General features: G+C 41.3%; 1 protein-coding gene across 3 annotated transcripts in view; it reads right to left on the bottom strand.

Moving 5' to 3' along the window:
• nectin1b (nectin cell adhesion molecule 1b) overlaps positions 1–26772 on the bottom strand; it is a 279635-nt gene that overhangs the window by 136302 nt on the left and 116561 nt on the right. The window contains exon 6 of one of the 3 annotated variants that reach the window (XM_072695372.1): positions 13641–17440. The exons of the other annotated variants lie outside the window; for them this stretch is intronic. Coding sequence (XP_072551473.1) covers positions 16926–17440 — 515 coding nt within the window. The 3' untranslated portion in view covers positions 13641–16925. Of the gene's footprint in view, positions 1–13640; positions 17441–26772 lie in introns of those variants that run through there. 3 annotated transcript variants of the gene reach the window in all.

The raw sequence follows: 26772 nt of genomic DNA, 5'->3' as shown, positions 1-26772 counted from the left end.
TATGCATGTGTGACATTGTGTGTGTGTGTGAGCGTGGAGTGCCATGCCTCACTCCTAATGGGAGGGCACACACCCTCTGATTGTGCTGTGCACAGTAGCTCATTTTCATTTCCAAGATGTCAAGCAATTAATCCAAGGGACTTGATCCATTTGTTTGCTCATTTACAGAATCAAAGGCTGCCAGTAAATAAAGATACAAGCGAGGGGTGGCTGTCTGAAGATAGTGCTAATAATGTCAATGGATACGGCAAATACAGCCCTTGTTAACTTTATGCTTTGAAGAGGAGAGTATGAAAGGAGAGCGACGGATAAGCGAATGAAAGCATTTTATAAAATGTGAACGGTCCCTTTCATGTGTACACCACATTACGGCTATCGTGGTTACTCCATTAAACTCGATTTTAAAGAAATGATCGATTAAAAACGCCTTTTTGCCGGATGATAATGCATATTTTCAATTCGTCTACCGGTCCCTCCGAGGGCGTTTCTGACGCTAGTCTTTTAAAAGCATGAAAGGAGAAATGCACACACATGGGGAAAAAATCCATACTCCAAAAAGCTCTGGATAACACTGTACTGAAGAGCAGCATTCATACGGCTACACAACCTATACACCACACCTACAGCACATGAACCTTTCATGAAAACGGAATATACCTACAGGCTTAGTCAGGTGTGAAAACACTTGCCATAACTTAAAACCAGCTGACGGCTGAGGGGAGAAACATTAATTATTAAGTTATGTTGGAACTTGTCAAAGTGTGCGGCTTATTAGACAACAAGTGAACAGTCAGTTCTTGGTTTGATGAAAGTAAGACAAACATTGGCAAGCATAAGAATCTGAGACTTTGAAGAACCAAACTGTGATGTTCTAGACGACTGGGTCAGAACATCTCCAAAACATCAGGCAGGTACCTATGAAAAAGTGCTCCTCTTACTGCACTGTGTAACTCTGGAGACGTGGACAGGTCAACACTCAGGAGAGCGGTGGTACTCTAGCGCCTCAGTCCACACACTTCTTTACCTTTCAGTAACGGTTCTGTATCGCTCAGCTGGTCCAGAAATGCATGTGTAAAACATGTCCTTCAGTGGTGGCTCAAAGCACAAATTAAACTTCCTGACTGTAAAGGGGAGCTCAGGAGCAAGAAATGCCAATTCTTCAATAGGTTAAGTTTACGTATAGGTTGAGGTGTAGGAGGTAAAGTTTAGGTTTACCTATCTTTAGGTATAGATTTAGGTCTAGCAGGTTAAGATTAGGTGCAAGTTTAGGTTTAGTAGGTTAAGATTAGGTAAAGGTTGAGGTGCAGAAGTTTATGTGTAGGTTGAGGTGTAGTAAGATAAGATTAGGTGTAGATTTAGGTATAGTAGGTTAAGATTAGGTGTAGGTTGAGGTGTAGTAGGTTAAGCTTAGGTGTAGTTTTAGGTATAGTAGGTTAAGATTAGGTGTAGGTTGAGGTGTAGTTAATTAAGATTAGGTATAGATTTAGGTATAGTAGGTTAAGATTAGGTGTAGGTTGAGGTCTAGTAAGTTAAGATTAAGTATAGATTTAGATATAGTAGGTTAAGATTAGGTGTAGGTTGAGGTGTAGTAAGTTAGGTTTAGGTGTAGTAGGTTAAGCTTAGGTGTAGGCTGAGGTGTAGTAGGTTAAGTTGAGGTATAGGTTGAGGTGTAGTAGGTTAAGTTGAGGTGTAGGTTGAGGTGTAGTAGGTTAAGTTTAGGTGTAGGTTGAGGTATAGTAGGTTAAGCTTAGGTGTAGGTTGAGGTGTAGTAGGTTAAGTTGAGGTGTAGGTTGAGGTGTAGTAGGTTAAGTTGAGGTGTAGATTTAGGTATAGTAGGTTAAGATTAGGTGTAGGTTGAGGTCTAGTAAGTTAGGTTTAGGTGTAGGTTGAGGTGTAGTAGGTTAAGCTTAGGTGTAGGTTGAGGTGTAGCTTCAGGTGATAACATTTCACTGGTGGCTTTGTATCCGTCTCTGTTCAGATGGTTGAACTGTGTCAGTAATTAGTGCAGATATATACAAACATGTAGAGCTCTAAAACTGTCCCTTGCAGCATCTTTGAGGGAGAAGAGACAATCAAGAGCTCTACCCCTCACTTCAGGTCTCAATCAATCAATCAATCAAACAATCAATAAAAATTTGAAGCATTTGTGTCCATTCGTTCTGGAGCTGAGAAGCCAGTAGAAGCCAAGAAGCGACGCGAAGAATCAAATAAAGAAAATCCTGAAGTTCTTACAGCAATGGACTGACTACCCCAAAGCCCAGACCTCAACACCATTGAATGTGTTGGAGATAACTTATATGAGGAAAAGCAGAAAATGCCCCCAAGACGTTCTTAGAAGATCAGAAGATCAGTCTCCCTGCAGGCCTGGAAGTGAATCTTTTGAAAAGAACAGATTATACAAATAAAAATTATACTGTATTGAGTTGTTTCGGTCATTTTCTGTCATTTTAAATTTTTTTATTATTTTTTCTGGACTTATATGTTATATATTTACACTCAGTATCATGCTTCTGTTTTTGCAGCATTTAAAATCAACATTTTCTGCATTTTATTACTAGAAAATACTAGAAAACAGAGGGAAAGCGGCTTCCGCTCACATTTGCAGTCTGAATGCAGTCTGATGACCGAACCAAGCCATTCTTCTTAAGGGCGAAACCGCAGCAGTTAATCAAGTAAAGCATTAGCATTAGGAGGACCATTCACAGGAGGAGACGGTAGTTGTATGTGTGATAAATGGCTGCTGTCATGTTGTGTTATAACACTTCAAAAGGCTGTGTAATCTGGACACATAGGCTTTATTTAGACTTGGCATAAACAGCCTGACCGAATGAGACGTGCAGTCTAATGAATGGGAAGCTCAGCGTAACACCAAGTTGTCCAACATTTACAAGAAGTGACCAAAGTACGAGCATCACACGGCAACATCTGCCAGCAGTGCAGAAATCACTGGAGCTGGAGATCACGGTTTGTGTGTGCTGGGCGGGTTCTGTGGAAGGAAATCTGCTTGACTGACACATGGCTTCATTAGGACTCTCCAATCAGTAGAAGACATCGCGTGAACGGAGCCTGATGTCTGTGCTATTCTTGAGGCACATGCAGTTCTGCCTGTCCTGCTTCACACACTGCTTTCTTGCTTTCAGCTTCTGCTTCTTTCCCTCAGTTCATAAATGATCAAGGCACGCTTGTGGCTCCTCCATTCCTTTGCCTTTTGCTCGTTATCGGCATTTCTTTCTCTACTTGTTTACTTTAAATATCAGAGCAGAGGGGATTTGTTGCCAGGATTTTATTTTTTGTGAACAGCTCGCTCCACATCACTATGGGGGGAATAGAAATACCGCGAGGCTGATGGGGGCCTTTTTAAAGGTTTAATTGTACCAGAAGAAAGCAGCATATGTCCCGTACAGCGTATGCCTATGGGTGGGAACACAGAAATGTGATAAGAGCTCAGTTAGAATTCAGACGCTTACCGTTCACTTTGTTAAAATACATGAATCATGCAGCTCTGATCACAGGCAAAAGTGTAGCATTGACATTTTGCATGCTCCGCCCACCAGGGGCATTTATTCATTAGACTTTTGAGACTGTTTTCTAAATGAGTCAGTGTTTACTAATTAAATTAGCATTATTTAGGAGAATTAACCCAAATATTTACACCATAAACCCTGTGATGGACTGATGCTCTGGTCAGGAGATTATTCCGGCATTGCACGACCCCGACCAGACAGAGGCAGATAAGAAGATGGACTGATGGGGATGGGATACAGATAATAGCATTTTGTTATAAACCTGTCTACATAAGCTTTTCATGTGAACACTATATTGACAAAAGTATTGGGACACCTGCTCCTTCATTGTTTCTTCTGAAATCAGGGTATAAAGGGTATAGAATAGAGTTTATCCTGCTTCTGTTGGAGTAATGCTATGATTTGCTATAAGGTGACAAAAACTGTCAGTAGGTGTTTAGGTTAATTGGTGGGTAATAATCACTACACTAATTACTACGCTAATGTGACCAGAGACAAGATGAAAATGTCTCTTATATAATTAAATATTTTGGTTGATTTAAGTGAAGTGCTTCAATTAAAATTTGAAGATGTAAAGGAAATACATATGGACATTGCTAACAGTACAAAAATTTGCATTTTGCATTAGATTATTTTTTAATTTCTGTCATTTTAACCTGTGCTTTTTTTTCAGAAATCAAAATTAGAATATCTTTATTTCACAAGTCTGCTACACATACAAGGAATTTTACTTGGTGAGAGCAACACAAGTATGACATGTAACAAACACAAAAAAGTATTATATTGAGAGAGAAATACACTAAACATTAAATGGAATAAAGAATAAAAAATTAGTTTACAAAGTCTAAACGTAATAAAGAGCTGTGAAAAAGAATCTGTAATCATCCATATGTAGCCTGAGATATTTATTTATGATATATATAATTAATTATGAGATATATTTAAACTATTATGACATACAAATGTGTAAATGTACTTGAGATTATTCATATTACATAGATGCAATGCTTGCAACGCTTGCATACTACAGCCAGAAATAGGCCCAATATGAGCCTAGCAAGTATGTTTAAGAATGACTTGAGTTTCTTGGATTTGTTACAGCTAATATAAACTAGGCAGGTTGGTTGGAGATGGAGACATTATTTGGATTACATGGCCAAAAAAGCTGTTATCATAAAAGGATGCTAATAATAATAATACTAGTAATAATAATAATACAGTCTATATTCAGGCATTTTCACCAACAATATCTACAATGCCAGTGATAACATTCTGAAAAGCTTATCCGATGGTTCAACAGCTACAAACCAAAATAGCTACAAAATAAACACATTTGTGGGTGAATCATGGGAAGGTTACAAAATCAATATGGAAACTATAAAGGTGTTTTTTTTAACTGCACAAAGTACAGGACTGGTCATGTTCTGGTTATGGTTTGATGGTTTTTGGTTCTATAAGAACCAGGTTCTACAAGATTGGAATCATCAGTCCTAAAGGTTGGGATCAGAGTAAAATGATATCTAAAAACACAGATATTTTATGTAGTTACACAGACAGAACACTCAAAAGTTTGGACAGACCTGGTTAAAAGTGTGCTGATCATTATCTTAAAAATACAAATGCTGGCGTGACCCTATTTTTGTTTTCAGTAAAGAGGACACTGAAGACAGACCGGCTGAGGGCTAAGCTGTAGGACCGTGGGTGGGTGGAAATGTCTCTCGAACCCTGCAGCTACAGTTAATGTTAATGTACATTAGAACACATACATTTGCTCATTAGCAAAACCAATGAATAGCCTTAATAGCCTATATGTCCCAAACACCTCATTTTAGCTCAACTTACAACTTAGCCCTACCTCAACTCCCCCTCCTTTTTTGTCCTACTCTGCAGGAAAGAAAACCATAAGACTCTCTTTCCTTAAGATCTTGAGATTCTGCACAGAACCAACTTTCTTCAACTACTTTCTGGATGTACTGATTTTAGAATGGGCCACTGCCAGACTACATAATGCAAAAGTGACTACAGTAGACATAAGGACTATACGGATTGTGTAGCACTGTAGATTATGTATAGGGATATATTTTTTATTTGTTTTGTGTCTGTCTCATGTTTCTTTATTTCCGGCTTTTGTTGTTGTATATTATTAAAATTACCAATAAAAATATATTTACCAAAAATATGGTCACCCTATCATTTCAATCAAATGTTTTAAGATGATGATCAGCATGTTTTTAACCAAGTGTGTCCAAACTTAACCTATATATATATATATATATATATATATATATTAAAAGAAGGCAGAGACTTAAGCATGAGACTTAACAGTGAAATACAATATTTTTGCTGTGCAGCATTTGTAAACTTATATAACACCTGCATAAGCCTTTCATGACACCAGACATAAGCCTACATTAATAATAATGAAGGCCTATCACAACAAGCGTCAGTTGATGTTACATTTTCTGCGGTGAAATGGATAAAAACAACTGACAAAAGCAGGCTTATGACTGGCTCCACTCCACTGTGTTTAGTTTTAGAATCTATGTCTATATGCACTATGAATAGGTACCATTTTACTCCAATGCAAAGCAATGCAAGCCGGGTGGGCGTCTGCTAGCTGATGTAACATAACTGGCGTAACACTTAGAGCTCTATCCTAAGTGTGTTCTGCTGCACAGTGATGATGTGTTGGTAAGGATGTGGTTGGCTGGCTTCATGTGAATTGGAAGAACATGCACCAGCACATGAACTAGCACAGACAGCGGTGTGTGATGGGTGAGGCCTAGCTAGTGGGTGGAAACATTGAGAAAAAAATATATAAATAAATAAAATAAATTAAACGTACAATAGGTACAATCTTCTACAACTCCAGGAAGAGACCTCCCTGGATTGCAGTTAGATTGCAATGAGACACGGACAGTCTAGAAATGAGTAGCTAGTAAGGCCCCACCAGGACTTGAAGGATCTGCTGCTAACGTTAGTCTTTGTATTCCAGATACCACAGCAGGACACCTTCAGAGATCTTGTGGAGTTCATGCCACTTGAATGGTCAGATCCGTTGAGATGGCTCAAGGGGGGCCTATTCAATATTAGGCAGGTGATGCTAATGTTATGGCTGATCGGTGTGCACTATTCTGGTTTGTGTTCAGGTTGTAATTTTCAGACGTGTTGTTTTCTGTTTGAAACAGTGTTTATGAGTCAACAATCTGAGACTTATCACTCCTCTCACGGCGGACGTGACTGCCGCGCTATCAGCTCCTATTTAAAACTCGGAGGAAATCGAGCACATCCACGGGCAGATGACATTGTGTTGCCTGTTTGCACACTGTGAACCAGCAGAAATGAAATTCATAAACGGGGTAACAAACCACATTCAGCAGGATTCTCACAGGAAATCCAGCTCGGCTGCATTGCCTGCGAATTAATAGAATGGAGAAATGCGACATTACTGTAGCTCTTAGCTGATGGCTATATTTAGATGCTCCTTAGAAAAGGTTGGGTTACAAAAACCATGCGATTCTTGAGTTAATCAGTTCATCAGTGTGCAGCTAATAAAGTCAAATTCAATTTTTTTTACGTGAATGAACGTTTTAAAAGTTTGGCTCCTCTTATTCACACAGAAAATATCAGGAGTATTATAAACTGGACTGCTCTTTTGAATTAGGTACAATACAGGGCAACCAATCACAACAGACATTATGTACATATATCACTCCTAAAGGCACAGTTGCAAGGGATATAGAGTCTAGAAAATGAATTATGACTGTAGACTGACATACACAACATGTCAGTGTCACTGCTGTGCTGAGAATGATCCACCTGGCCAACAAAATGGGGAGGAATTTTATTGTAAACCTACAAATACGGACAGATAAGGCAGATGAGCAGTGGTAGTACAGATAGCCTATAGATTTCTAATGCTGTAAATGATCACATCAAATATGTAAATAATTTTGCACGGCACTGAAACAAAGCCCACATAATGAAATATGAGCTTAGCTGCAGTTCATTGTATGCAATATATATATATATATATATATATATAATGGCCTGGTTAGGGAAGTCATGTTCAACCATGTGGATACAGCTAAAAAGTCTCATTTTGAGTTTTAATAAAATTTATAAAAAATAAGATTATAGGACTTTGTGTATATGATTATTCAACTGATTTCCAGACATGTTTTCTGTATCAAGTAAAATGATCTCATTACACAGGCAAATAAATGTTTGAAAAAAAACAACCCTTAACTAAATTAATGGCTAACACATATATTAACTAGATTTAAGGTGGTTTGACTTTTCACTTTTAAATGTATTAAAGGCAAATCGAAATGTTACATATTCTTTAAATAATCTGAGACTAAAACAGGAATAATAATAATAATAATAATAATAATAAGTTAAATAATATTGCATTATTCTTTCAACAGTCTCAACATGAGTAATATATGATGTATTAATTTGATTTATTTATGTTATATATATTGATTTAAGACACTTTTCCCTTTCAAGATATCATCATATTTTTGCAGTGTTTATTATATCATAGATGCATTGGAGACACTACGTCTACTATACCACTACTACTACTGCTACTGCTACTATGAATTATAATAGCTATTATAATTATTATTATTATTATTATTAGTAGTATTATTATTATTATTATTATCATTATTTTCATTTACATATAAAATTCATTTTAGCATGAACAGCCGCCTTAGGCCTCCATCAGCAAGCGCACCAATATCACCACATTTTGTTAATGTTTCATACCACAGCATCACGCAGAAGAAGGCGCCAGCTGGCATTCTCACAGCGGCCCCTGCTATAATGTTCATAAACGCATTCCGGCTCAGTGAAGTTCTCATGCACTGGACCGCCCTGCTGAGTGCAATAACAGCACGGCTGTGTCTGTGAGGGAAGAGGCCTGATTCTGTATCGTTTAGGCTTATCACGACTGAATGTGCCTTCAAAGGCCGGCGCCGGTACAAAGAGGCCTTTGAGTCGACGGACGGAGGCAGCTGTTGCAGAGGAACCCTGGCTAGTGCGTAATGAGGCCTGTGGTGGAGGTCCGCTCACTGTGGGCTTGATCTGGGAGCAATTGCCCTGTTTCTATTTCAGCTCATATCAAACTGATTCAGAAGTGAGGTGTAGGCTGAAAGGATAGGGAATTGCTTTTGAAAGGTGTTGGATGGTGGGAAAGGATTGGCCTTATTGGGGAAAATGGCCTGTACATAGTTTAGCCCTTATTTACGTCGACAGAGAGCTGTGGTATTGAACCTCAAAACCAGTGGTCAATTGGACAGGATAGTTTACTGGGAAAGTAAGTGATGCACTGAGTTTGATTTGATTTAAATACGTACATCACTTAAAACCGACCTTCTCAAGAGGAGGAAAACACATTCATAATTTTTAGTGATAGTTAATGTAAAAACATTCTGCCCAAGTACTTTTGAGTACATTTCTATTGGTATAATCAACATTAGCTTACTTAAAAAAAAAAAAAAAATGGAGATACAAGGTTTTGTTCTGACAGCAACAATATCGATATCATGATTAATATAAATATAAATATTAATCATGATATCGATATTGTTGCTGTCAAAACAAAACCTTGTATCTCCATTTTTGTTTTTTTTTAAAGTAAGCTAATGTTGAATATACCAATATAAAGCGATTCTGCTTGGACTGATTTTAAAATCAGGCCTGATAGAAGGCAGCCAATCTGAACAGAGCTCATTTGCATACATCAGCCTTAAAGGTACAGAACCAAAAACAGCCTGGACTGAAGAGAGGTGGGAAAATGGTCAAGTAAAAATAAATAAAGGCACACAAACCTCATAAGCGACTTAAAGATTTGTGCACATTTTCTTTGTTGTTTTTGTTTTGTTTGTTTTTCAGATTTGATTTTTTTATGGAAATAATGTGTCCTTCCAGTCTGTAGGTGTGCTGGTAAGGAATAACCCTCCTGTTCTTTCAGCACAGAAGAAAAAAGTCTATTTTCTGGTAAACAGACATAATAACTGTGTAGGGAAGCTTTGCCTATTAGTATGATTGTGGCTTTGTTTTCTGTCCTGACTAGATTTCTGTTTAGGCAGAAATGCAGGTTGAGGCAAATGCAGTGAAAGCAGTCATTAGCACCTCAACATTTAAGGCTTAAAGGTGTAGGGGGGGTAGGAAAGCCCCTCAGAACTGTACACGGGCATTATTTAAATCACACTGTGTTGCCAAAACACAGACTTTGCCCCCTTGTCAGTTTTTCTCATGCAGATTAAGTAATTGGCCCTTTGTTTCCAGAGACCACCACTGTTGTGAACAAACACAGGCTAAATGCAGATTGACAAGCTCCTCAGCATTTCTTATAAATTTCAGTGGGTGATCACTGTACACACAGCTGCTACTATAGGAACAAGGTGTTCAGTAAGGTTAGAGTAAAAGATACAGGGGTTTTGATGACTGTTTTTCATTTCATGTATTTTGACCACTGAACACTGTTCTCCTCCACCTTTAATGTCAGTAATTGCTGCGCTGTTGTAAAATAAGCCTATAAACACTCTTAAAAATAAAGTGCTACAGTGTTTTCTTTGGTTGAGGCCATAGAAGAACCACATTAGTAATAGAGATGCGTTCATATTCATGTGTCTTCATTATAAACATGATTCTTTTAGGAATTAAACGTTTTTTTTTTCCTATGGCATCACCCAAAGCACCTTTATTTTAAATAGTAAAGAAATCCGACATCTCTAACATACCTCTCCAAGACTGTAGATGGGCGTTTCTGGAACTATGGGCACTTTTAAGCCCTGCTGTAACACTAAAACCACTGACAGGTAAATGAAACAATATTATCTTGTGACAGTGGGACCTGTCACAGAATAGGACATACGAGGCAGTGAGTGAACAGTCAGTTCTTGAAGGTTTTGAAGCAGGAAAAATGGTGCCACTTTGACAAGAACCCAACTGCGATGTTCTAGACAATGACTGGGTCAGAACATCTCCAAAACATCAGGCATCAGGTTCTGGGCAGAGTCATGGCAATGGGCGCCCAGAGCTCATTGATGCTCATTTAGGTCCCACCTCACAACTTACTGGACTTACAAGGATTTGCTGCTAATGTTATTCTTGACGCCTGATACCACAGGACAGGACCCTTCAGAGGTCTAGTGGAGTCAATGCCTCGATGGGTCAGAGATATTTTGGTGGCATGAGGGGGACCTCCACAATATTTGGCAATATTAAAATGGTTTTAATGTTATGGCTGATTGATGTATGTATATGCATAGAGTATTTGTACAGCACCTGTCAAAAGTTTGGACACACCTGGTTGAATGTGTGGTGATCATTAGCTTAACTAGGATGTCGTGGCTCAGGGTGGTTTTAAGCAGGCCTGAGTTGTAGGACCGTGGCAGTGTGTGTGTGTGTAACCGTGAGGGTGGAAATACCTCTCGAACCCTGCAGCTACAGTATGTTAATGTTAATTAGCATTAATACACACACATTTACTCATTTAGCAAAGCCAATAAATAGCCTTAATAACCTACATGACCAAATCAGCTTCTTTCAGTTCAACCTACAAGGATAGGCCTATCTAAGCCCCCCACCCAGCCACGACATCCTAACTACAGTGGACACACGTATATATATATATACATATACATACACACACACACACTATTAAGCACTTATCTGGCACTAATTAAGTGCTTGTGACTACACTTAAATTAGGAATCTGTATCTGGCTATAGGGTCTCATCACTGAATCTTGTTTTTATCAGTATCTTTGCAGAATATTCGGAATCTAATCTGATCACCAGCTAGAGCTTTTTTTTCTTTTTCTTTTTTTTCTGACAAGTCAACTAAGCAGTAAACACTCCTGTAAGCTGCTCTGGACAAGACTGTCTGCAAATTACCATGAATGTAATTTTTTCCTTTCCATCCACATTTGTAAATGCAGAGCACCTTGTGTATGTGGCTTATAACTCCCTCAGTAGCTTTTGGTGCTTTGCATCAGTAACACTGCGTATCCTTTGTTAGCTCCACATTGTTAGAAAATGTTTAACTGGTGCCATAACACAATATGCAAAATAGTGTAAATAAGCTCATGCCATTTAGGAAGCATACTGTGCAGCAAAACACTGAAATCCATAAAAATAAGCTTCTGAATTGCCTTTTCAGGTTAAACAGTTTTGTAAAAACAAGGAATATTTAATATTTAATATTCAAGAATCATTTAGATAGTAGTTCAGTCGCCCTTTGTGATTATATACTATAAATACGTCTGTTCTACATTTTCATGCCCTTACTGTAACATTGAGCAAATGACAAAAATATCTATTTTTTCAATGTCAACCAAACCTACTTTCTAAGGAAACATCATTTATCCAAAGAGTTCAAGGATAAAAGTGTGGGAAATGTAATGTAGGTGCCTCTGAATTCACAGAAAAGACTATATGATCTTTTTTTCCACATTAAGCATTTTTGGCATGTCCTAACTATAAAGTATTTTGATTTTTTTTCAAGAATTATTTTTAATTGTAATCCATTAGAAAACAGCAAACAAATGTCTTAACTATGACATGTCCATACTGCAACACTGTGGCATTGATGATGTTGCAGAAACAGCAGGTCACATCTGCTTTGTCTAACGTGACTTTGTGTTTTTAATGTGCGTTTTTTCTCTGCGTTTGCGTCACTGCGTTTTTTTTCTGTATATATATATATATATAACAAAAACTGTATATAAAGCAAATTTCATCCTAAAAAGCTGCAGACATCTAATCAAACATGCATCTACTGTGAAAAGTCCTTACCCAAACAGTGTTGCTGCAAGGACATGTCCCAGTAAAGACATGTTGCCTTCTTAATCTGGACAGCTATACCGGCCCGTGGTTGTAGAACGTGCAACAAGAAACAAATCAATTCGACAAACTTCTTACTAAAATCTACACATTTAAAAAAAAAACACTGCCATCATTGTGTGCATTCTGCTTGAAGCAGGAATATACCGAGGCACTCAGTCAGAGAAGTGGAACGAAATATTATTGACCATTGAAATCATTTAATGTTTTTTAAAGCAAATACAGGTTACTTCACTGGGTCAACACATGTGAACAATATTTTTTTTTCCATTATCAACCTCAGCAAACATACATTCACACAGCTGCATTAAGACTAAATCATTCTTTTGTGTTTCTGTTGCAGTTATGTACAAAGTCGTGATATGCGTTGGTGCCTTTGCCCAATGCAGAACCCGCCGGCTTATCAAAACTCATCTAAGTCGAGGATAAAGAGTTTATTTAGAATTTATGGCAATAAGCTATACAACATCCAGCCCGCTTAAAGTCTCTGTCGTCTCTCTGGTCGGCTTGAACTCGAATGCACACAGAAAGGCATCCCTGCTTCAGCTCACCGAACGGAAACCCCGGCTATGGTTGCTGTAATGTTAGGTACAGTATTTACAATGGAATGTCAAGCATTGAAGTGGGCAGTTAGAAAGATGTCAGAGACTGGAATGAAGAGGCAAGAAGGGGAAATAATAAGCAGATTTCCCCTCTCAAACCACAATAATATTTAAAAAAGCTCGTATACACACTGTACCACCGTGTACACCGTGTAAAATGCCTCGTCACCATCTTGGCCATGAGGGCGATTACTGCAAAGAGCGCTAGATGCAGGCCGTGAATGCGGCCTGATTAAACTCATTTCGCGTCCCCCCATCTGACATTTAAAGCCCATTATAAATCGGCTCGGCGCTCGAGGAACTTGTGCTTAACTGGGGAAAAGAAAAGACCGTAATTAATACGAACCTCTGTAGGTAGCCGGGTCAGTGCCACGCCAATGACGGAGATGGAGAAACAACTTTATTGTAAATGAACTGAACAACAACTGAACAAGTGTGCGATTTAACGGAAAGGAACGTGGGTCTCCCGGTTCTACTGCCCGGGTTATCCCTCAGCTTTTCCAGTTCTGTAAAAACTAAGTGCTCAAAGGTCAGCCGGAAGGGTCGGGATGTGGTTCTTTTCCCATATTTATCTCAAATACACGCAATAGAGGCATGAAATGGTCAGGGTGAAAAACAACAGGATTAGCCCCCCCCCCCCCCCCCCCCCCCGACACTGGCCTAAATGTAAACATGTATTTCTGCAGTCGTATGCAAAAGTTTGGACACCCCTATTTTGTTGAAGTGAAAATAAGAACACGTCCTTTACTGAGAAGACTTTGTCTTTGACACATTTAAGATGTTATGCTTTATTATTTTTCTCTCTATTGTGTTAAATTCTGCAAAGAAACAGAAAAGCTGTTCTTAAAAATGCTTGATTTAATGTTAACTGGAGGGAACACCAGCACTCTTAAAAATACAGGTGTCAAAAAGGGTTCTTTGGGAACTTTGCTGATCTACTACCCTGCAGAGTTCAGCTCCAACCCTAGCATACTAATCTAACATCTTATCCAGGTGATGAAGGCCTTCTGAACATCAGAACAAAGTGTGCTGGATCTGAACTCTCCAGGGTACTAGATCCCCAGGACCTGGATTGAGCACCCCTGCCCTAGAAGAATCAGGTTTGGGTTCTCTAAAGACTCATTCAATAGATGGAAAACGAGATGTGCGAGTGTGAAGAACCTTTTTTTGCGAGAAGTGGATATGCAAACCAAGAACCATTGAGGAACCTTTATTTTTAAGAGTGTACAATGTAGATACGTATCCAGGATCTTCAGCTGTTGTAAAAATGAACCCAGTTGTACACAGTATGGAGACAAACGTTTCAGAGCAAACATTCTGTACAGTTCTTTTTAGACTTTTCTTAAAAAACAAAAAGAAAATTACATTACATCTCACATATATATCATAGGCACTGCCATTATGTAGGACTTGTAGTTCTTGTAGCACATCTAACGAGCTAGAATCGGGATTAAAATGAGGCAACATAAAGGAATGACCTGTGAGGAACCTGTCTTTTTCATTTGCCCTAACTACCCATGTGTTACTTTAACGCTATCTAACGCTACCTTTCCCTTTTCTGTCAGGAAACCTTAAGCGGCAGTCTTTTGCAGCGTGGTTATCTTATAAGAACCCAACAATTGTCGATGAGTATTCTTTCATCTTTCAGAGGCAGGGAGGGTTAAGCATTTCACTGACAGGCAGTGATGAATTCAAACACATTTGGAGGGAGGTTTGGAGAGCAAATAACACGTTGTGGAAAATGCTAGAAATGCTTTTGTCTGTGGAAATAAAATTGTGTTAGTGGAGTGGGCCCAATGCCCTCTAATTCACCAACAGCAAATCCCAATGCCCCATCATGCTGGCAAGCCTTCTTGCTGTGAAGAGCCAACACGACAGAATTGCAGAAAAGATCACAGCTCTGGCTCAATGCTAAAAAAAGAGTAATGAATGCAAAAAAATAAAAAATAAAAAATACAAATCCATACATGCGGTCACACAAAAAAAAAATGAAAACTGCCAACCAAACAACAAAAATAAAAGATACATACATGAAAATAAGGCTTATACATTTGTAACTTTTCAGCCAGCCAAGTATGTCTATAGACGTCCGTTGCTTGATGACTTTCCAGCTTTTTAAAATTTATTTATTTATTTATTTTTCGCTTTTCAGATTTTTTTCCCCACCACCAACAATTCCTCCTGCTCGTGTTGTAAGACTACGAGCAAGAATACCGCCGTGAACCACAGTAACTGGCAGCAAGCAGAGTGGTTCAGATCACCGGGCGGCACTCGGCCTTGTGGATTCATCCCCATCTGTGGTGGTGGTGATGGCAGTGTTTTTGGGTAGGCGGAGTTGATCTTTGCCTTGTTATGATGCTAAATAAAAAAAAAAGGAAATGTGCAGAACAACGTGACGGACAACGAGAAGAGTTTTTAACCCTTTGATTTCAGTTTCACTGCAGACAGGCATGGTTTGATGTGCTGCTGACATGATTTCCACCTTTCTGAAGGCTGTAGTCTCGATATTCCACTCCAGCAGGTCCATCCGAAGCAATCCGTACTGTGTTTTTGAGGACTTGTATGCATGTGACAAAAAGTTACCATATTGAGCCATATTGTTACTATTTACAACGTCAAATGTTCCCTTCTGAAGAGCATCGGTCATGTCACAAACAAAATGGTCACAGCAACCCACCCCAAAGGACTTGGACAGGCAAGCCTAGTGTCTGGCGAGAGACGTTTTTACACAGGTTTGTTAGAGACACTGGCTTTGTTCAAGCAAATATTGGACGAGCGCCGAAGCTTCGAAGGACGAACCGGCCCGTTCTCATCTGTATTAGTGCTAGGAGGGGGTCAGGACTGGCTCTGCACATCTGTCTACGCCTTTTCTGCCTGAGTACGGTGTGCATATGGCTAAAACCCGGAGCCACGTCCCTCGGCTTTCAGCGCTGAGCCAGGCAACCCTCAACGCGGGCTGTTAGAATCAATACTATCACAGGCATGCTTCAGAGATTAGTCAGGGACTCAGTGTGCTTTTTCTCCCCACCTAACCGATGTCTCTGTTTTGGGCGGGAAGGTTAAATCCACAGCAGGCTAAGACATTGCGGCTTTTAGAGCCCGCCCACTCACACTGATCCAGGCCTCTGGCTCCTTGCCCTACTGGCTGAAGGGAGAAGGACGTGAGCTGCACTACAGAGATCAAACCTCTAAGACGAAACGGCTGTCTACTTCCACTCTGAAACGACTGACCACATATCTCGTAACTATCCATTTATATAAGAGGATTTCTAATATTTTGACCTCCACAGTTTCAGATAACCAACACCCCATAAAAAAAAATAAACAAGATATTACTAAAAATGATCAAAGAAATCATAAAAGTAAAAACTGAATTGAAAACAAATTGCGGATCAAAAAAAGTATCATACATCCAGTGTAGGACTTTCACGAGATGAGAAGTACCCCATCCTAAAACAGTTACAAAGTCTCTTTTTATACATTTAATACATTTAGAATAACTTCAAACAAAATGAGACAAAAAAGGTAATAATACACCATAAAATTTTCAAGCAACCAGCCTGTGTGGCTTTGAGAGTCAATGGTGATTGGCATTAGTCAATGATCCTGCCTCTTTTTCGCTGACGTAGCAGGTTAACCTAGTAGCGTGTGGGCATACCGTGATGTTGATTTGATGGGTTTTCTCAAAGCGTTTTCTTTTTCTCTAATGTTCGGTTAGATGGGCTCTGATGGGGGCGGAGGTTCGCCAGGTGGAAGGAGCGAGGGAGATGGAGTGGACGGACGTACGGATGGAGGGAGGGAGGGGAGGAGGGAGGAGCTTTCTTGTGATGGAGTTGTGTTGTGAAGGGGTGTGGTCAGATGCGGGAAGGAGCATAAGATTTGTTGATTCTTTTCTCTCGTGATTTTTTGATTTCTTTGTCGTCGGTGCTGCCGCCGCGCTACACATACCACTCTTTCTTTGAAATGACAGAGCCGTCGGTCTGGGACACCATGTCGTCTGCGATTTCGGCCTCGGGCTCGTACTGGAAGGCGAGAGTCCGTTCGTCGTAGTCGCGGCTCTCGCCCTCGTCCACCGTGAAGTAGGGCCGCTTCAGGTCCTCAGAGTTCCCGTCGAAGTCTCGCTCGCCGGCCTCAAAGCCCCCGGGCCCACCGCCGCTGCCGATCTGCGCCGGCTTCTTCTCGTCGTCTGAGTCATCCGGGTACTGCAGGCTCTTGGGCGCAGGCGGGTGGGTGGACAGGCCGCCGGCTTTGCTGTAGCCGTTGCCGAAAACGTGCTTCTTGGTGCTGTAGTCTCCCTTGAAGGTGCGCTGGCGACGTCGCAGGAAGAAGAACAGCAGAGTGGCGGCGCCCGCCAGCAGGGCCACGCCGCCCACGGCGCCCCCGATAGCGGCGCCCGAGCTGTGCTGCTCCTGCGGGATCTCTCGGCCATCGGGAGATGGGTAGATAGGGTATTCTGGGTAGGAAAAGACATATGGAAGGGGAGAGTGTGTCAGTGCTCTGGTGGGAAAGGAGGTGCATAAGTGCAGGTGCTCTTTTTTGATGAGGAAAGGGACATGGGGAAAGGAGAAGCAAGAGGAGGGAGAAAGGAAAAGGTGAGCCCGCCCCCACTACCCAAACTCCACCCACATTAGCCAAAATACCACCTATGTAACCAAACCCATATAGCAATAACAGGCGGTGCTCATGCTCCCACCACCCGGTAACCCGCTTCCACCACCCACAATTCCACTGACGCCATCCAAAACCCCACCAATAAAGCCACAAACTCATGCAACCAAGAGCAAGAAGAAGTTGAGCATACAACATAAGCAAAAGGTACTCCACACCACCCAAACACCCACCCACAATGCCACAAACTCATGCACCCCAGAGAAATGAGAAATTGCTCACACAGCATAAACAAGAGGCGTCCCACACCACCCAAAACCACGCCCCACACCACCCCAACTCTAGATGCAAAACCCAGAGTCATTCATACAGCAAAAAACAAAAGAGTAACAAAAAGTATTCCCACCCACATTACCCCACGTCACTCCAAATCCCCAAAACAGACCCAGCCCAGACCCAGGAACCCAGAATAGAGAAAACAGCATTAAAAATGAAGCAGAGCAAACATCCACCCGGCAAGCTCAACGCACAATTTCCCAATGACCAAACAAAAGCAGCACATTTCATACAAAAGTAGCAATCATTAACACAGCAGCGGCGACTCACGCACCGCACCACACACCACACGTTTCCTGTAAGTCAGCGACAACCCCTGAATTTATCAATCTGCTCTCGCTTACTCGTCTATGCATTCAGTACTGAAGTCAAATTTCACCCAAACTGAAAACCACATCTGAGGGGCTGATCGTAAAGCACGACGAAACAGAAATGCTCCCAGATTCGCACCTGCGCTCGAAAATAGAATTTCTGACAACCTGCAAAAACATCAGTGTCTTGTCATGAACCAATGATCTGCATTGTGCTGCCAATGAAAAAAAAAAGGATCAAACAAGGCCAAAATTTTTAACGAGGCGTCGACTGAAGCACTGTGCTATAAATAACCTTCATGCTTTTCCATGCATTTATAAGTTAACCTTTTAAAAAAGCTTGCTTGGCTCATGCAAATTGTACGCAAATGGAAAACACACAAAGAGAAAAGCAGGACATGCAATGTAAACAATGGTAGCTACACTTACACTAAACACATACACTACCAGGCCTGAGCACATGTATATCTCTCCTCATAGACTAACGCAACAAGTCTTAACACATATATAAATAACACTTGTCCTTATAGAACATCAGGATGTGAAGTCATATGACCATATAAGAGTCATATGATCCTACCTCCCTCACATTCACTTCAGCAAGCCAGACATAATAGTTTTAAGCCACAGTCAGGGCCTAATCAGGGCCATACTGCAAAAACAAAGCTAAAAAAAATAAAATAATAAAGATATTGGCAAGTAAAATAATCTTAATTATATGACTGGTTATAAGACAACTGGCCTTATTTCTAGACAATTTTACCAATGGCTTTATTCCATTGGAAAATAGCTTCTTATGCCAAGAATTAATGTGGAAAACATTTTTCAAGAATTCTTCCAATAGAATAAGACACTTTTACTCGATAAAATGACTTTAAAAAAGCGGAAAAGTCAAGAAATAGCCGTTTTAATTAACATTTCTTCTTCCAATAATCCCCTAATAAGAAATACTACACATATTGACCAGTTTTAGGACATTTTCACTGGCCAATATATCATTTCCCATGTCAGTGCATATTGTTTTTCTCTGGTTTTCCTACAAAATCAATCCATTTTCTGTCCTGAACATGCATAAAAACAAGTACACACACAAACACAACCCTATAAACCAGCTGAGCACAAAACCACACTTGCCTTCGCCGAGCCTCCCCATTTTCTCCCGAGTGGAAAGAATGAGAGAAGTCTACAAAACAGTAGGGATGCCGTCATTAAAGATTCAGCAGAGCCACCAGCTTCTGCCTTGAGGGCACAAAAGCACTATATGTCGTCCACTGCAACCCAAATTCCAGTGCAGCGCTATATTAGCTGGTACATGGCGAAATGGCATCCAGCGGGCCACTTTGTCACAATTCCTGATTGGAGCTGGAGCCATTTGCATATGTTAATGGAACACGGTGGTGAATAGGTCACCCCACATAGCTGCACGGAGCTGCACAGAGCTGCAAGGGTGGTGCATGTGACAGAGGATTATTGAATACGGTAGGTAATGAGGCTGTCAGGGTGAACTGCTCTTGACATATTCCGGCCGTAACAGGCAGCTTAATGAGGTCCCTGTTCTGGATCTCTCGATGAGAACGCACCGGAATCCCTGCGTGCACTGAACCGCTCAGATATCCCTCATAGGAGATTTCAGACTGCCTGTGAAGCTGATTCCATTCATCATAACGTACAGCCTAAAAACACCACAAATCAGGGGGTTGTTTGTTTTAATCTCGAGGTTGTTGGGTTCTATGTACACAACATGGACAGAAGTATTGGGACACCTGCTCATTCATTGCATCTTCTGAAATTAAAAGTATTAAAAAGAGCTGATCCTGCTTTTGTTGGAGTACCTGTCTCTACTGTCCAGAGAAGAAGGCTTCCTACTAGATTGCATTGAGCAACAAGAGTGTTAGTGAGGTCAGGATGTTGGATGATGATCACCACCCCACCTCATCATCCCCAACTCCCCATCCCAAAAGTACTGGATGGAGCTCCACCACCATCATTCCAGAGAACACAGTTCTTTCACTGCTCCACAGCTCAATGCTGGGGGGCTTTATACACCCCTTTAGTCCACGTCTGGCATTATTAGGCAGCATGGTGCTGATAGGTTTATGTGTATCTACTGTCTATCTAATGGCAGTACGTCATTACAGGAATTAGACAAGCTGTGTGTGTGGGTGAGTCCATCTGCACATCTGTGTCAGCAATGGGTGCAACTTAAAGTGGCTGAATGCATTCATTTGAAGGGTGTCCACAAACATCTGGACACACAGTGTATGTCACGTATTTAGTATAAAATGAAATCACTGGAATGAAAGAGCCAACAAACTGGTCCTCAATGACATCGGAAAGATGTTTTATATTAAACTCAATGAAAAATGTAGCCGACGTTACGTGTGCCGTAAACACGCCTACTTGCCTAATGTGGCGCCAAAATAGAAAGTGTCCTGATTTCAAGACTCAGAAAACCTTCTGATGTTGTATCTTGAAGGTGTGAGAATCTTCTGAAAACTCTAAAAAGGCTGATGGGGGTGGACTGTATGCCCTTCAGTAAGGTGCTACCAGAATTTCAGGCTACACAACACCTACGTAAGCCTTTCATGAGAGCTGACATTAAAACGAACCTATACGAGCATCTACAAAGTCTTATTCCATCAAGCTTCAGTAGTTCTAACACTTTTTGGTGTAATTGGATCAGAACTGGCACAAGCTGCCTTAACAAGAACTGCTGCTTTCCGGAATAAGCCTTTAGAAATGTCTATTTAGGTTTATGGTTTATGTCTGTTGCCAATCAAGGCTTACGCAGGTGTCATGCAGCCTTATGAAGGCTGCCCTTCAGTGTGCACTACCTGTAGAGTGTCCACCATAAGCCAGGGCTATTTCATTAGTCTGAAAGTGTAGGTCAACCTTAATTTTGGTCTGGTCCTCTAACAAATTCAAGTACTTTTGTCCGAAAAATGTATGACACCAAGCACACACACACATACATAGGCATGCTTGAAAACCACAGATTTTGCTATTCACAAATGTTCTGCTCTTTTTTAATTAGCTATTATGACAAGAAAAGCAAGATAGAGGCAAAAAAGATAACCATTGAATGTTGGGCTAATAATTGGCTTTTCGAATGACTGTATTTTCCTCCTAACTCTATTAAGTCATTATACCCAATTACAGTAGCTTTCTCATTAGCCAAATGATAAACGCTGGGAAGAAAAGGGAGCTCCTCCGAACTGGAGACTTCCAGTTCTGGTATCTGAGGGGCCAGGGGAACCGTCTGCTTTCTGAACGTAATTCCTTAAGCTTAATTATGGAAATCGTTCATTTCTCAATGGTCAGGCCTACTGGACCACAGGAACCTATTATTGTTTATGGTGTGTTTCGCAATCCCTTCTTCCCTCTGTTTTAAGTGGAGGTGTGTGTGTGATCACACAGAGGGATTTCGGTGGCGCTGCCGGCCAGTCTCTCAGATATCAAGTCTCAGGTTTTAATCTGGCCCCTAATGGGATTAGAGGAGACTGAGGGGCTTCATTACCTACATGACTGAGAGAGCAAGCAGAGGTCACCTCTGGCAAGAGAGAGAGAGTGAGATACAGAGACAGAGTGAAGACGACCGAGGAGTTAAAAGGAAAGTAGCCTTCCTTGCTTAATCCTGTCTACCACCCTTCAGTGCACCTCTCCATCAGCATCTGCACACTTTCTCAGCATTCATCTCTATCATTCTAATTGCTTCCTCCCCTCACTCTCTCTCTCTGTCTCTCTCTCTCTCTCTAATATCCTTCTCCATCTTTCTCACCCAGGCATCGCCCAGTGCGTCCATGCTGTATTCATGGCTATATGCAGAGAGAGAAAAAGAGAGAGAACCTGGCCACTCTGAAAAGACCACAGTAGCTCCTTTCAAAAGGAGGAAACAGCTTCCTCATGGAGCAATAAAGAAGATCAGGTGTCTCTATGAACATGCACGTTTAAGCAGCAGTGGGCTTTTCAAAGAGTCTTGAAAAGGGTGAGGCTTACCTAGCAGGCTAGAGGCGAGGGGGCATTCTGCACATTACTGTGTCTAAAGGCCACATGATGCTTCTATGTCTGGGAATCTTGGTATCTGCAGGCAGTTTCTGCCCTCGCACATAACGTTAACATGTGCAGCAGGAGGCGGCCTTGACTTTGACAAAACAGAACAAAAAGTTCTTTGAGAAATGCCATAAAAGAACCACCCTTGGTTCTATAAATAATAACTGTGAGTGCGAAAAACCTTTTTCAGACCGGGGGCCAAAAGTTCAAATCCAGAGAAAAATGCCACTTTGCCATCAGTGCCCGGAGCCAGAGAGAGCACAACTGGCTGTAGGTAGATGTTTTCTGGCACCGTCTTCCCTCCTTACTTGGTTGGTACAAGCATCTGATGGCCAGAGTGGTGGAGGTGGGGACCTCAAGCCTTTCTCAGAGCGAGATGGCTGCCCGGCAATGCCGCATTGAAACAAGGCTTGGTTTGATGTTTGAAGGTTCTGTACCAATTTAAAGGTCCCATCCTAAACTCAGAGGCATTACTATAGCAGGGTATGCTGGGCACCAAGCCTCCAGCACTTTCTTAGCGACCCATCTTTTTTAGTATGTTGTGAGGTGGGGCCTTCAAGGATTGCATCAATGCAACTTTGGTGCTCATGATCCTGTCGCTGGTTCCCCGGTTGTCATTTCTTGGACCACTTTTGGTAGGTACTGACCACTGCATAATAGAAATGACCCTCAAGACCTGCCTGATTGTCAAAAGTATCAAATTGTCATGTCAAAGTGTCTCAGATTCTTACTCTTGCCTGTTTTTCCTGCTTCAACACCTTCATCACCTTCAAGAACTGACTGTTCAGTTTCTGCCTAATATATCTACCTCCTGACAGGAGCCACTGTAGATGAAGATCATCAATCCTTTTCACTTCACCTGTCAGTGGAGCTAATGTTATCGGTGATCAGTGTACATTGAGCTACATTTTAAGCCCTTATCTTAGTCCTCTTGCACTTCTCAAAGCAAATGCATAATCCCTGCCACTTTACCCTGACCACAAACCGGGCGAACTGGGCGCGTTACACACCCAGAATATGAATGAAGCCTTGGAGAGTCATAATACCTGAAATAATCAATGGTGCATATGTCTACATTGATCAAGACAGATAATTTGACATCCTTGGACAAGGAACAAGGGGTACGCAACGTGTATGGACATGCTACTAGACGTTTAATGGAATGTTCCCTCATGGTGGAAATTAAACTGAAGATTGACAAGGATGGACACCGAAGCGAAACCTCCCAGCGGGACTTCTGGCCACCTTCTCTCATCATTAGATGGAAAGACGCTTTTGGCAGGAAGGCGCTTCTTTTCTTAGCAGCGCTCATATGTTTGTTTTTCCACGTGCTGCAGATAGCATGTGAATCCCACCCTGCCTGACTTGCCTTGACTTGACTAGCCCATAGATGTTCTGTGGCAGCAGCGATGTCACATTCTATATACTATACCACATTCAGCCTGGGGCATCTGTGGTGCGAACGAGAACGCCATTCCATTTTCCATGCTAAGCTCCTCTTGAGCGTTCCTCGGAAAGTGCGCACTCGTGCTTTCCTGAGAAACAAGTGGGCCTGTTCTTAATTGTGGCGGTTATGTCACAACGTAATCATTTTAGCGTGGCGCTGCTAATAAAATGTTGGGTCGGATTTCTAATGAATGTGGGGAAGGGGGCGGGGGGGGCTCACAGTTTACAGTAGCTGCCAGAAGCAAGGCGAGGGTTGATGGTGGTGGAGGGAGGGTTCAACGCCTTGTCGCTAACGGCAACACCTGCCAGCAGGCAGATAAAGCACGACTCAAAGCTCCTTGCCAGCTGCCCCCGGTGCCGTTCCGCAAAACAAAAGATACCGCCTATTAACAAGCCTCTGGGAATATGCAGATAGTGAGGTTACCTTGAGTTGCGACAGGCACGCAGGACCCATTGAGATTAATAGGTGGCAACATGCACTATAATTCAATCCAGTGGCATGATAGATTTATAATACGTGGCAGGCCGGATCGCAGCCCGTATGTACGCCTGCCAAGCCTTTTTTTCCACTAATCATTCCGGGTTTTTTCCTCTTTTTTTCTCCACATTTATTTTCACATTTAAAGTCAACTTTATGGTGCATGCCTGATATATCATTTAAAACAAGAACAGCTCTCTCAAGAGCAGATCCAATATAGCGCATGTCTTTCGGCAGTGCATGATGTCAGGTCTAATATCTTCCTCGCGAGTCCTAACAATGAGATAAGGATGTGTGACTAATATCTTGCCTTGCAGGACCAGCCTAAAACGGCACGTAGGACACATCTCAATCTATCACAGCCCGGCACTTCTGAGTTCTTTTTTATTATTATGACTTTGGCAAGAGACAGACAAGGGGCAGAGCTTTGGAAAAGCGGCTTTAGCAAGAATGACGAGAGCCATGGCGGTACATGTCAGCCAGCGCCTCTCGTCATAATAATTCCAACTGATTTCCTATGACCACATAATGCTTCCTGACCATAATAAACCCCACATCCTGTACCTTGAACTCAGAGAATGACAGCAATTAACATAAACTGGCTTTTATGTCAAGCAACAAAATAAAGCCTCGCCGCATCAGTCAGCTGTCATGGCGGTGTCATTGCTGCCATAAATCCAAATCTAGCGTTTATTTTCTGGGCGCCACTGGGTTTTTATAACTGCACTATATATATATATATATATATATATATATATACATATATGTGGCTTTGTACAATGTTAGAGAGTGGTTGTCTTCTCCGCACTTATCTGTCACTAATGTTACTGGACAGTCATGAGATACGGCCGAATAACAGGTTATGTGTATGTGTTCGTACATGCCTGTGTGGCTGTAAGTCCTCATGCAAGCCTCTGCTTGTGCACATGTATACAGGCACGTATGTACTGTGTGTATTAGTATAGTATGTGTGTGACTGTGAGTTCAAATATACGTGACTGCTTGTGTGTGTGTGTGTGTGTGTGTGTGTGTGTGTATACCACTGTTGTTGAATCCCCCTCCTTCTCAACTGCATTTAATGTAAATGAATGTAAGGTGTGGAGTGTGCATTTCACCTGCACGACAGGTGATATATATATATATATATATATATATATATATATATATATATATATATATATATATTGCAGTTATAAAAACCCAGTGGTGCCCAGAAAAAAAAAAAAATATTACATATAAGCTATATATATATATGGCTTTGTACAATGTTAGAGAGTGGTTGTAATCTCCGCACTTATCTGTCACTAATATTACCGGACTGCCCTGAGATACGGCCGATTAACAGGTTATGTGTATGTGTCCGTACATGCCTGTGTGGCTGTAAGTCCTTGTGTGTGTGTGCACGTATGTACTGTATGTATTAGTATAGTATATGTGTGACTGTGAGTTCAAATATACGTGACTGCTTGTGTGTGTGTGTGTGTATACCACTGTGGGTGAATCCCCCTCTTTCTCAATTGCATTTAATGTAAATGAATGTAAGGGGTGGAGTGTGCAATTCACCTGCATGAGACCAAACAATATAATTCCTGGGAGTCACAGGAAGTGCTCCTGTGTGAACAGAAGGCAAGGTTCTGAAAAACCCCGCACCTCCTATATTTCACATGAACTCTTCTTACAAGAATTCCCAAATGCGGCCCTTTCCTATTAACTGTATTTTAATCAACATTACTAAAGATATTTCAGATTACACAAATATATTTTGTTTTATATATTTCTTCCCATTTCATCATTTCACCTGCACCATTTACCCTTTTTTGCCATCTCACTTGGGTGGCCTATGCATTCAAATAGTCAGGTCAAGATGACAGCATGCAATTTTATATATTTTCTGATGATTTTGTAGCTTAGTTTCAGAGGTGGGAGTACCAGAGGAGTGTATTTTATACAGGTCCTACAGAGAAGCATTAGAAATCCACCCTGCTTGTGTCAACATTACAAACCTTTTGTTTTTACAGACGAGTTTTCAGTTTCTGTAAGAAGAAACGTGAGAAATAAAATCAATAAAATTGAAAAAAATCAAGGATCTGTTGACTTGCCGTGGCAGTACGTGCATCCTGGTCAGTACTGTATGGGGCCTGCCTGTGAGAATGACGCAAAAAAGGGCTTGAGCCCACATGCATGTGACACTGTGTGTGCATGTGCAGTAACACTCCAGCTCATAGCGACTGGTTTCAGGGTGAGGTTAGACTCCAGTAAAGGCCTCCAGGAGAGGAACTTGTCCGCACAAGCAGCGCGAACACAAGCCAAACCTTACACATTCCTATCATCTAAGAGCATCGTGCAGAAAACGAGCTCTGAAAAAACAGAGGCTCACAGAGAGGCCCGCCGAGGAGGAGCAAAATACCTCGACAGAAACAAATGAATCGGAGACGCAGAAGCCTTTCTGAAAACGGCTCAGAAACAAAGAGAGATATAACACCTCCTGCGTTTGAGAGAGGGAGAAAAAGAGATGAGAAATGACAGGAAGTAGAAAACGACATCATAAGAGCGCGG

Source organism: Salminus brasiliensis, chromosome 13 (assembly GCF_030463535.1).
Source record: "Salminus brasiliensis chromosome 13, fSalBra1.hap2, whole genome shotgun sequence".
Lineage (NCBI taxonomy): Eukaryota > Metazoa > Chordata > Actinopteri > Characiformes > Bryconidae > Salminus > Salminus brasiliensis.
This window is presented reverse-complemented; position numbering and strand designations above follow the sequence as displayed.